This window comes from Mizuhopecten yessoensis, unplaced genomic scaffold, assembly GCF_002113885.1.
Source record: "Mizuhopecten yessoensis strain PY_sf001 unplaced genomic scaffold, ASM211388v2 scaffold10789, whole genome shotgun sequence".
Lineage (NCBI taxonomy): Eukaryota > Metazoa > Mollusca > Bivalvia > Pectinida > Pectinidae > Mizuhopecten > Mizuhopecten yessoensis.
The window spans coordinates 88,566-102,237 of NW_018408722.1; the positions used below are offsets into that span (position 1 = coordinate 88,566).

A 13,672-nucleotide genomic window follows, 5' to 3' on the forward strand; every position below is an offset into this window, starting at 1 on the left:
TTGTGACTTTGTATAAGGTCTGCTAACACAGTAAAAATCTATGAAACTGGTTATACTGTTAGAGAAATCTCGTGTTGACTAAAAGTCAATGTAATTTAATAATAAATGTTCTTACAACAATTGCTTGTGGCATGCTATGCTTTGTTATATGTTGTCGTGCTTCAATAGATTTTAATAATAGACAATGTATGAACGACCATGTAACGTTCCTCCTTTTAACAAGGAACCACAACCACCGTTCTACCAACAACGACAGCCCCGACAGCCACTACATCACCATCGACATTTGAGCAAACTTCTAGTAGCACAATCACGACACCTTCGTCGACAACAGAGCAAACCATAAGTACCACAGCTACTCCAACAACTCAGAGTGTGACCTCACAGATTACCACAACGTCAGGTGAGAACACAATATTGCGATATACAGTTTTTTTAGTCAAACTTGTATCATGGCATGCATAACAAATATCATGTTTCAGTCCTATTTGAAGCTGACATGGTATAGGTTCACAAGTGTTTTGGTGTCTATACTCATCGCTAGTTTGTTGTTGAAATGTGATTAATAGAAATTATGATTTATTTATATACAAAGAATAGTATTAATTTGTTACTGACGTCAATAAAGGTTATAGTTATGTTAAAAGCACACCATCGAAGCCGTTCACTTTATCAGCGATACAGGATTTATCACCGTACGAATATGATGAAATATAAAGAAATGCTCATGAATTATATACAGCTAGTTTTCGTCGTCATGCAGACGACCTATGATACTGATGTATTTGCACCTACATTTTGTCTATAATAGTTATATGATTGCAATCAGATCACCTTAGAGTATATATAAACTCTTTAAAAATGATGTGCAAGTTTTTGCGCATATCAGTTGACCAAAATGTTGAGGAATCACTCAATACATGCAACCAGGCTTCTTCTAGTGGAAATGATCGACCTTCAGAATAGTAACGCTGATTTAATGCCTTCTCGAATTAAATGAGATGAAGAGGGTGTATAGTCTTTGGAAGAAATAATAGATACACTGTTAACAAACCCTTTAAACCATGACTCAGCTGACATTGTCAGTCTGCCTAGAGGACTGGCCGTTCCAGAGGATGCTGTCATATGGATCTTCTAGTTGCTCTCTTCTAGTAACAGCTCAAAATTGAAAGGCCGGTAGGAGAACATTGTTTGCAAACCGTGAAATGCTGTGCCTTCCGACAACAGAATATCACGAACTTGCTTTAGATTATAAAATGTTAAACAGTGAAAGGAGTATCACAAGAAAACAAATAACGTTGGTCGTCACCCTTACGCAAGGGTGCATGAGTATTGTATGCAAGTCCCATTGTAAATCGGGGGCTTTCGTTTTTCAATCACAAAATGAATGCAGTCTCCTCTCGTTTTGTTTTTTGTAATGGATTTCATTTTTCAGATAAATTCGCAAAATCACTGGATGTACGAAAGAAGGAATAACGTTTTTCTTTTTTAAATATTATGCTATTATTATGTTTATGAACAAAGTACTTTGTTTGCAAAGTAAGCTTGACACAAAGATTAACTCACTTCAAGCATTTTGTGCTAAAAATCAAAAAAATAAAATGAGATTCAATATTCAATTTTAATTAAAGGCAATATAAATAACAAAATAAATAATTATCTTAACGTAGCAACATACCAAGACAGGACAGAGTCGAAAAATATTTACAGTACAAAGGAATCATGAACAAGGTTGGAATCCTTACTTTATATAACATCAATCAAAAGCTTTATGAAATCAACGGCTCGTATGAATGAGTTATTAAGTGCATGCTCGTTTACATTCTATACATGCAGAAACAAATGTTATGTCGAAACATATATTAACAAAATCACTTTCCTTATATCAAACTCCGATTAAACATTTATGAGTAATTGCATTCATTTGTAGCATCGCCAACAACAAGTTTAGTGTCAACATTCGAGTCTGTGACAACACCTATTTATAAAACTACGTCCTCTTCTACCTCACAACCAACAACGACCGCCGGCACAACACCTACCGTAGCAACTTCTCCCTCAGAAACTATGACATTGACCACAGTGGTCTCTACTGGTACACCAACACGTACAACTTCTCTAAACACAGTAACTGGTATGCAAAGTTTACAGTCCGTTCTAGCCAGAAGAGAGTTAATTTCTTACCATTCTCTGTTTTCTACGACCAATGATAGGTACACACAATATGTAGTAGATTTACATTATTAATATAGAGGACACATTCTTTTTCATTTCAATCTTCCTGGTTATTGAAGAAATAGCACATGTTTAGCTTGCTACTCGTTGATTCGGACATGATTCATATATTTCTATATATGTAAATATATATAGATAACAGACCAGTCCGCCTGAAGAAGCCCAATGAGGCCGGAAGACCTACCGATGCTGGAAACTTGGTTACATCTAATAAGCCCATGTATAAGTTTTGGGGTCTTCAAAGTTACACGCCAAAACTTTTGATTATATTTGCCTTGTTGTCGGGATTAGTCAATCACCGACTCTGCGTGGTATCACGTGGTTCTTTTAAATATTTTTTCAAAACAAAGCGCCCACGCTTTTCGATCAAGGCACGAACTACATCGTTATTTGTTTAATTAAAAATTTAATTTAAATTTAATTAAAAATCTAACAAGTTACCTACGTGTCTCGGCCTTTAACAACTACTGAGACACCAACAGGTAACACAACATTTTTTTTAATTGAATAATGTGTAATTAACTTACCGCCTTTTTGTCCAATAACCTTTCTTTCAAAATAACGACAACCACCAGCACATATGAAAGTAAATACTTCTCAGAGTAGATCAGATGATACTATTAAAGAGATAAACTGCGTAGATGTTGCAAACATGCTGGTATTTACTGTTACATATGCCGCAGACATATTAATTGAGCGCCATATGTAATTAGGATTTGTGCTTTTCCGTACAATTCCTAATTCCTCGTTGTTATGGGCGAAGCGAAGTTAATAACGAGAACATCAATTGCGGACCATCTGGCGTTTTGAGTCGTTTCCAGTACAAAACAATCATATCTTATATACTGGCTTTTCATTAAAAACATGGATGGATAATTATCCTGCGTCGAATAAAAATCCTTGGTATGTTTTAAATAATGTTCATCACCAACATCAACAAACTCACTAGGTACATATATTTTTCCCTTTCAAATATCAGATTTATCATGGGATATCGAGTTTTAATATCATTATGTTTGCATACAGAAGGGAACTGTGTCTCTGTAATCAATCCACTGTCATCAACGTCATACGTAAACGTCTTAAGGTGAATCGCTATCAGGGAACCAGTTAAAAGGGACGTTTACATTCTTTTTTGAATAGGTACAACTTCTACGAATCCACCAACAACTACTCGTAAGTATCTTGTTTATTTTGCTTCAGAAAAGGAAGGTCCTAAATCAATATTCGTGTCAGAAAATATGACATGTTCGATTCTGAGTTAGATGCTGTAATTTTGCCTTGTGCAGATCTATGATATTATTTATTAATCATAAAATAGCGATTCCAGACCGAAGTACTGCGGTTGAATTGTGTAAATGTAAAGATCCAATATTACATCAAGTGGTTGAGAAATGTCTATGGTAACTTATAAAAGAAGGTGCCTCCTTCATCAGTTTTTATTGTTCACTTTGGTTTGACATCATCGCAGCATAAAAGTTCATACACCGAAAGGAAATCGTTGGGAACTGAGAAGAGACAGAAGATTAATTTCCAAATATTGAAATTGGCCAGGTGGATCAACTAAGATGCTTTAATACATTGTATCCGCTTGCAAAAGAAAAAAAACCAGTGATACCCCTTATTCATCAGAGCCCCTTGCCAATTGCCTTTCATGACAATGTGAAGTGAAGTTATAGTATTTGCATGGTTTATATAACTAGCGTTGACAATTGTGACACCTTCCCTTCCTGCTGCTTACGTTTCGAAATATTAATGCACATATGATTTATACACCTGTGAACAACATATTTTTTTAGGTGTATCTTATTTACTTTAGTTAATACTTTCAATAAAGAATCTACAAATATAATAAGTATTATATTATTTTATCTTTCAGCATGTGAGCATAAATTTATCAAAATGAGAGACAACATGCAGAATATTAAGATTGAAATCGAGGGTCAACCACAAATGTATGCGGGAACAGCCTTAACAGGAACCTTACAACTAGAAAATGAAGAAGAGACTATTACTGCGAAACTGGTTAAAACTGCAAAGAGTGACAATCCTGTGTTTGATGTTTCTTTCAAAACTTCTTACGTACAAAATGTAACAGTTTCACTGCAAACTAAAGCAGGAAGCCCTTCAGGAAAACCACAGGTATGTTATAAGCACTATAGTTGGTCGAACGTTTATACATTTGTATGATTTACCGTCGATATGAAGTCACTTCATAATTACATCATTGTCTACAAATTAATTCAGTTTTGAATACTATAAATACAGTGAGTTTTTTTTCTCTGTTCAACAAATGTTTTCTTATTTCTCTCTGTTGAAAGGTAAAGACGCTTCAAGGTAACGCCAATGAAGATGTTACAGTATCATTCAACGGTGCAGACGGCTACCAGGTTGAAATAACTTTAACAAAGGCGTTGGACAAACCAGAAAAAATGAAAATTTCCCTGTTGAAGATAGAAGCATGCTTTGAATCAGAGGGTAGGCATACTTATTTTGACAAGACCATTTCGAAACAGTTTTACACTCGCTGAATGAATAAGGCTTATGTGATCAACAAGAACGGGAGACGCTAACGTTTGACAAGTTGTTCTGATAAGCTACCTAACTGCCAAAAACGAAATATTGGAAGTGTTGCGTAACATTTGAAGACTAAGGCGGACATTATGACAATAAAAACATTTCATAATTATTATATCATAAATAGTATTCCATACTTATCTAGACTAAAGCGGACATTATGACAATAAAAAACATTTTTTAATCATCATATCATTAAAAGTATTCCATATTTATCTTAATTATTATATCATTAAAAGTATTCCATATGTATCTTAATTATTATATTATTAATAGTATTCCATATTTATCTTAATTATTATATCATTAATAGTATTCCATATTTATCTTTATTATTATATCATTTATAGTATTCCATGTTTATCTTAATCATTATATCATTATTAGTATTCCATATTTATCTTAATTATTATATCATTAATAGAATTCCATATACATCTTAATTGATATATCATTCAAAGTATTCCATATTTATTATGGGAGAATTAAATTCATCTGCACGGTTACGGACGAACTCGGATACGAATATCCAACAACCAGCAGATTCAACCACCATGTTACATACAAAAATGTCTAAAGAGCTTGTCCAGACCATCTCTTAATAGCTTCCTTTTTAAAGCCATATGTCTTGGTTATAAAAAGTCTAACAAATCTTAAAAACCAATAAATTGAGAAATAGTCATCCCATTTTAGTACGTTAATTTGTTATTATTAAACAATATCTACCTCGTGCAAGTGCATACGCCTGACACCAGTTTGCGTTAATATGCATTTGCAAGGTTTCGTTCGCTTTCACATAATATTATTTGTCATAACAGGTGCCATATGTGGTTTACAAGTCTCTTTCTTTCAACTGCTTGGTTATTGAAATCTGTTCATTTTGCTGTTTGCTTGATTTATAGAGACATTTTTTTTCTATTTCGTTTCCAGCGTGTTCATTTACCACCGTAACAAATAACAACGCTGACGACTTCGTATCAGTTAGCGATACTAATGGAGAAAGTGTTCCGTCCATATTTCTTACTGGAGATATATCCAATGTACCACGTTCTAATGGCGGATCAGTCATGTTGCTATTGTCATTATACGGCGCAACTCCATATACCATATCCGTATCTTATGCTGCAATTAGCTTCACTCTGGAATACAAATCTCAAGAGGTTTTCGTAAGTATTTTTTTCATCTCATATGTTAAGCTTGTAAAGCCATAATTTTGAAACAGTATATCAAAAACAGAAATTATATATATCTGCATATTGATAACAAGGTTATATGTGAAAATGTTCCTTTTAGTTCGTTTGTATAATGCCTCGTTTCATTATAAATGATTTGTAATATATTGAACATTGTATTGACACAGTGTAAGAAGAACAATCTTAAATGAAAATATATTTTTTTAATCTTTCTTAATTCAATATTGCCAACATATGTTAAGAGAATATAAAAACAAGCTCTCAGAAAAAAATAGAGGACTGTCTGGTAAAAGCAATATAATTCAATATTCAAAATTAATATATACACTTATCAGTTCCATAGTTAGATAGTGATTATGTGAATGCTGTATAAAAAAAATGTTGTCGGGTCAAAAGGGCAGAGTTGGGCGAAATAAGACAACTATGTTATTTGTTTTGTGGTCCTTTACTTATTGTTGCTATTGTTATAATAAGCAACTAAAACATATTTTGTTTTGATCTAGAGATTTAATTGGATAATATTTCTTTTGAAAAATCCTATATTGTTATCTGCATTATGTCATTTGCTTAACTTATAGTAATGAATGATCATCGAACTGCTTCTCGATACTTTTCTTGTTTTGTTTTCTTGCAGGTTGCGCCGTTTTCAGAGAATGAAGAATCCGTAGATATTCATGTTGATGGCATATTAAGAGATGTAGACTCATTGACAATAGTTATCAGTTTAACTTATGGACAGACACCTCTATTTAAGATAGATAAACTAATTGGATGCATGAAACAAAAAGGTGATTTTGGTGTAATAGTGCCTTAGGTTTGTCATGTATATTCGAATGATTACTTCGTAACTGTAGTTTATAGCTGTGAAACAGGCATCCTTAAATATGATATTTTAAGTTCGGAATAGTTAATGTTTATGGCAAAATATTTTTTTTTTTATCTTTTTATCTTCTATATATGTCTTTATAAGCTATATATGCATGCATATGTGTTTATTGTACTCTTCCAGAATAGTGAGTGTCCTTTATATTTACATACTGAAATTATTATCAAATGTTATAGGTGTAATTATATTGTGTATCATACAATTGTTTTGCAACAAAGATACGAGTACTAGACAATCGCGTAATTGTTTCTAAGCTATTACAATTGATGTGAATCACGATTGTAATGCACTATGAATGTGTTCATATATATTGGTAGAAATGTATCATGTTGCTTAAAGATCATTGTATTAATGGAAAAAAGGCTTCTTCTATAAATGCGTCAAGGCATGATACGGATTGAGGTTTGTTTTCGCGGTTCAGGAAATATTGGGCGATGCATGAATGACGATGTAACGTTCTTCGTTTAAACTAGGAACCACAACCACCGTTCTACAATCAACGACCGCCACTACATCATCGACATCCAAGCAAAGTTCTAGCAGCACAATCACGACACCTTCGTTGACAACAGAGCAAATTACCACATCTCCAGGTGAGACCACAATGTTGTCGAATACAGTTCCATCCCTTTTTGAAGCAGACTTCGTGTTTTTTTAGAAACGAACTGTTGTATATGCATACATGTAGCAGTTTTCCAATGCAATGATCTGGAACGGATTTATATATCGCAGAGTCAAATATTTAAACCATAGAAAAGTGGATTTTTTGTAATATTTTATGTAGGCAATGATCTTTAGGTCAATAGTGCAATATTCCTTGAGTTGACCGTTAGTGTACACAAATGTGATATTTTTAGTACATACGACATCGATGAAGGTATTTTAAGAGTCATTTAATATTTTGCACTGTTTATTTTCCGTGATATTTCCGCTTGTAATTCCTGTAATACTATTGCACACAGTTATATTTGGTGAAATCTTCTGAAGTTCTGGGAGTAATACAATATATATAATAGTTAAGACTTCGTATAGCCAGCATAAATGCTATGTTTTTGGGATAGGTGTATCTTAGGAGTACACTAATCAACAGTCCGTATTAGTTTAACAAACTGGAAAAAAGACTATTCATAATGTTCAATATCACACTCGACTTTATTTTAAGTTTCTTTTAACATTCAACCTTTCAACACTAGATACATTTTACTTTGTGTTATTTGTCTCCAGTTCATTGTTTCAAAATAGCAGCTGTGTCTATAATGATCGCTAGAAATTTAATACATGCTATTTGTAAGGTGCACTTTATCATACACTGAAAGAAGTGTACATAGTCTGCCTAGGCTTTACACTTATTGTCGTCATAGAAATAACAACGAACTGTAGTATACATTGAAGAATAACTATCAATGAGGGATATAATAACATATAAATTGGATTTACAGTTATTAGGCAGACAGAGTTATTTACACACTACGACATGAGAAAACAACAATGGGATGTAGTAGTTGGAGCCTCTCACAATTAATACCATATAATTCCAAAGTCGATTTCGCGCTTTACTACAGGTTCTGTGATTAGTTAAAAGCAGTACATGTTACCCAAAAACAGCTGTCAATATTAGTATGAACGGCTGTTTTTTCCATGGGACTTACTTTTAAATGTTTCAAATCCCCATTTTTCAGTAAGCAATTTAATTGTCGTTCGAGTTGTCACCCAATGCCTAAACTAAACTCGCCGTGTTTATCATTATTTTTGTTTTGTTTTTGTATCTTTGTCTTATTGTTTATTTTTAGTATGATAAGTTTAAAAATAAATTATGTTAAACTACAACTGACCCTAAATTCACAACAGTGACACTTTGTGTCGTCTAACGAACCGACGATATCAATATGACAAAGCTCAAACTGACAATATACATATTGGTCCCCATAGTGATAACAATGGTGACGATATAAGGAATTAATCTGCATGTTTCCAATATTAGTAAATATCAACTGAGGTAAATTTACCTACATATACATACTGCATTATCCATGTATTTACACGAACCTAAACTAAACTCGCCGTGTTTCTTTTTTATTTTTTTGTTATTGTATCTTTGTCTTATTGTTTATCTTAAGTATGATAAGTTTTTAAAATAAATTATGTTTAACTACAAATACTTGCATGTATTACAAATTAAAAACAATTAGAATACATGTTTTCCTCTACCAACAAAACCTGGAACGTCCTAAAATGGCCATAGCTGTTTTAGGACGCAAAACACACACTAACCAAACCAAAACATCAGGAATTATCGAATCCAAAAACGAATAAGGAATAACAACGTTCGTCATTAATTAAAAAAAATAAACATTCTTTAAAGTACAGTAAAGCCCCTTAGCTATCAAATGATACATTTTTTGCTTAATTAATTGTTTACACGCAGCTTTCCAAATATTCTTGATGCAAAAGGTAGATATGAAATATGGACGCAACGATGACTCTCCCTACGCCATGAAGCTTAGTACAGTAACGCACTTAATTGACAAAAGAGTTTCGCATCAACTGTCAATTAAAGCTTGCTTAAATGAGAATCAAGCAAAAATATTCATTCGCAAGGAATACATAAAACGTCAGAAGATTGGGATGTAAAAGAAGCAAAACATGAATAGCTAACGAATTGATTGTGTACCATCTGATGTTGCAGATCAATGGAATAAAAAGATAAATGTCAATGACAAAGAAGCAAAACGTCCCCGAACAAATTCATTATCGCATCAATAATAACTTTTGTTTATTGGTCCTACACCGAAGCAGCTATTTGTTTAGTCAGCGTATTACATTTTCGCCGACAAAATAAGGATAGGAGTAATACTATTTTGCATTTATTTTAGTCATCAAACCGTACATAGTTCTGATAAAATGTCAAATAATGTCGTGTTCTTAACTTTAAAGTCGCCAAAAGGAATGCTACGGAGACAGAATTGAAATAAAGAATAATAACCTTTTGTTTTTTTAACAACAATTGCTTTTCTCTTCCCATTCAGAACCCTCAACACCGTCAACGACTTCTGGAACACAAACAACAACTTCCAGGATATCAACAACGACCTCTATAACCGGAACGACATCTTCAAAGACAACAACACCGACGTCTGGAACAACAACGACGTTTGGGGTTACAACTGCTTCATCCGTCGTACCAACGTCAACTATCGTGACAGTTACACCAACATTACATACTAGCACTGGTATATTTTTTACATAAATTTTACATATTAGATGAATATATGGATGTTCGGATAAGATTAAAATTGCTCCGTTTCCATCTCTTATCTTCTTTTGATTCTGACCTAACTTTTCTACATATTCTTAAACTCTTTGCATGATCATGTTTTTAGCCCACCATCATCTGATGGTGGGCTATTCAAATCACCCTGCGTCCGTGGTCCGTCGTCCGTCCGTTGTCCGTCGTCCGTCGTCCGTCCTTAAACAATTATTGTTATCGCTATTTTTCAAGAAGTACTTGAGGGATCTTTCTCAAATTTTATATGCAGGTTCCCCCTGGTCCTTAGCTGTGGAGGGCAACTTTTGAGACTGATAGGATAAACAACATGGCCGACAGGCAGCCATCTTCGATTTGATAGTGAAAGTTTGTTATCGCTATTTCTCGGGAAGTACGTGAGGGATCTTTCTAAAATTTTAAATGTAGGTTCCCCTTGATCCCTCGTTGTGTATGTTATATTTTGAGACTGATCATAAAAACAAAATGGATTAAAAGAAGAACTAAACAGATCTTTCTCATATTGCAATGATCGATTCTATTTCTTTCACATTAAGTACTGTACTAGTAAATATGTGAAATGACAAACTCACTTTGAAGGTTGGCTTTCATACACATCAGGATTAAGTTTAGATCAAACAGATTAGAGGAAAGAAGAGAAAAGGTCGAACTGACGAAGAACTAATGAAGATGGTACAATAGTGGGCGCCAAGAACCCTCCTGGGATCCTTTGTTGTTCATTAACATGTTTTGTTACTTTCTAATTGTTTTTGTTACATATGTATCTGCTCCAACTCGAAAGCTGTTGTTACCATAATTCTCCGTGATAGAAGCATTTTTTTTTCTCTGCACTAATAATTTAATATTTAGTGTTTGCCTGCAACAATATTCCTATTCTATGTAGACTATTTGAATTGTGTGTGTACTTTTCCCTTTGTTTTGTTGCTATGTTATATTTCATATCTGATGTTTTTTGATAACTGCTGTGATACTGTTTTGCTGTTTTATATTGATGTTTTTTATTTCTAGTTTCAGCTTTTTTGTGCTATTCGAGATAATATATAATGTGCTGTGTGTACTGTTGACATGTTTCACTGTTGCGTTTCCATATGCTATGATTTATGCATGTATGTTCATTTAGTCAGTTTCAGTTATTAATCTATAACTAGTATTATATGTGTATATCTTCTGTTTTTATATTCTGTATTTCCTATTAGATGCTATTTGTAACCACTGTTCGCCTGTATTATCGTTATTATGAGGTTTAGAGCTTTATATATAATGTTTCTCTGTTAACATGATGTTCTTCTATAATAAACATCTTATGTTTTGTATTGATTGTGGCCATTTTTCACTATTGTTATTCTATTTTTAGATTCTGATTTTTTTTGTATGTACTATTGTTCTGTTTATGTTCTGTATTTATGTATTTCAGTTTTGATATTTTTCTATATACTTTGGTCATGTTTAATCGTTGTTATTCTTTTCTTCAGTATTGGCGATTCTTTTACGCGGATTCCATTCATTTTAATTAAAAAAAGGTCGGGATTTGTTTTTCTTTCTATACGATACATCATTGCGTTGCAGTTGATTGCGCGATTTGCCGTTGAACTGTTTGTTTCGCTCTCTTTCGTGAACATATGGATTTGGGTCGTTTCGAAACACCGGAAAGCAGGTGATCTCGCGAACACAAATACAATATATTATCAAGATACCAACATACAACTGTTAGCATTGCTTTTAGATACCTTTAAACACTACTTACATCTACTTGTTATATGTATCTCTAACACTATCACACTTTCCTGTCATTTTCATTTTTGCTCCTCATTCATACTCTTATTCGATATCTTATAAGTGTCATTATACATATATAAATATACATATATATATATATTTCTTTTCTGAACAGCTACTACGACAACTGAAATAACAACAACCGTAGGTAAGTCGATTAACATATTCTTAGTTAATTTCATCTGTTGACACAGCTCAAAGCCTAACAATTTATTGTCAATTTGTGTGGAAAGGGCTCACATCTTAGTATTAGCTAATGTCAAATGAAGATGGATATCAAGAGAGACATCGAAAAAACAGTTTAGAACTAAGGGCAAAAATACAGATTCAAATGGGGGAAACATATCTTTTTAATGCCATTTTAGCAGAAAGCCACGAATGTGGAAGGATCAAAGCATTACTCGGCTCTAGCGATAATGTTCGAGGGTTACAATAGGCTCGTCCTTTCCCCAAACAAGTAGGGAGTCAATGCACCAAAAGATGCATGTAGATATCGAAAATTATTTCAATAAAATGATGCAGTAAATATTTCGTGAATCACCTTTCACAATGCCAATTTCTTTCCATATATATCACAATTTAAAACAATAGCAAGTCACTTAAATATGTATATGCATCATATACAATAGCAAGATGTTTGTTATGATGTACTGCCCATCGGGAATCGAAGGCATTTAAACCAAACAACACTTAATTAGATGTTAACAAAAAAGAATATATTAAACTTAAATTCAAAGTTCAAAATTATAAGATATCTTCTTGTTAAAAGGTGATTGAATGTTAATAATCACATGTAAATGACAAATTATCTGTTTGAAACAATGTCGTTGTATTTCTTACAAATTGACGACCTCGTTTTGGAAATGCAAGCATATACAATATAGGTATGGTATAGCAACTTCTTCTGTGCAGTTACCTCTACTTATTGCGCATGAAACTACATAAGGTAGAATTGAAGAATAGATACATGTAATTATTCAGATTTTCGATATCGCGTTATCTAGCCTATTTACAAAGGAAAGAGGTTATCAAAGGGTCTGTTTGATACAACAGTAATAGAATTATATTTTGTTTACTGAATTGTTTTGTGTTATTGTATATCCCATCGACACTTTAAGTCATTTATGGCAAAACATCACTGTACAATAACGTTACCAAATAGAAATACATCAAACAAACACTAAACAGGTCAAAAGTTGTAAAGATGCTGAACTTCATAAGCAGCATACGGATAGATTGTAAGTTATATCATAGCATGTTTTAAAGATTAATGAAGTGTATATGATAATGTCTTAATGGCAAAAATACAGTATCAAACAAACTTCTCATAATTGGTACATTTCTTAATTTGTCGAACAAATGTTTGAAATCAGCTAATTCAATAAAATATTTTGGGTAGAAATTGTTGATACAAACATGAAAATAGCGTGTATCTTCCTTCGCAAAATATAAGCACAGATAATGTAGGTATGGTATATACGATGTCGCAGAAGGACACAGTCTACGTTAACCCACATTAGGATTACACATTACTTAATTTCAAAACAAATATTATTGTTTTTTTAACATTATATAGGCTGCCAAATTGGGTGAGATTATCATTAAAGCTGCATCTTTATGCTGCGAAATAAAACCACTAGTTCTGCAATTGAACCTAAGGATGCATTCTCAATTACTCAAAATAGTCTGAATAGTTAGCATTCAAAGTTTCTTAAACGGCAC

The 13,672-nt window shown here is 33.0% G+C and overlaps 1 protein-coding gene across 1 annotated transcript in view; it reads left to right on the top strand.

Moving 5' to 3' along the window:
- Nucleotides 1-13,672, top strand: part of LOC110462411 (mucin-2-like) — a 115,584-nt gene that overhangs the window by 87,058 nt on the left and 14,854 nt on the right. Inside the window, exons 40-48 of the mRNA XM_021516358.1 lie at nt 224-403; nt 3,379-3,411; nt 4,115-4,377; nt 4,557-4,713; nt 5,743-5,978; nt 6,640-6,793; nt 7,365-7,484; nt 9,918-10,121; nt 12,066-12,098. Of these exons, the coding sequence (XP_021372033.1) occupies nt 224-403; nt 3,379-3,411; nt 4,115-4,377; nt 4,557-4,713; nt 5,743-5,978; nt 6,640-6,793; nt 7,365-7,484; nt 9,918-10,121; nt 12,066-12,098 (1,380 nt within the window). The remainder of the gene's footprint in view (nt 1-223; nt 404-3,378; nt 3,412-4,114; nt 4,378-4,556; nt 4,714-5,742; nt 5,979-6,639; nt 6,794-7,364; nt 7,485-9,917; nt 10,122-12,065; nt 12,099-13,672) is intronic.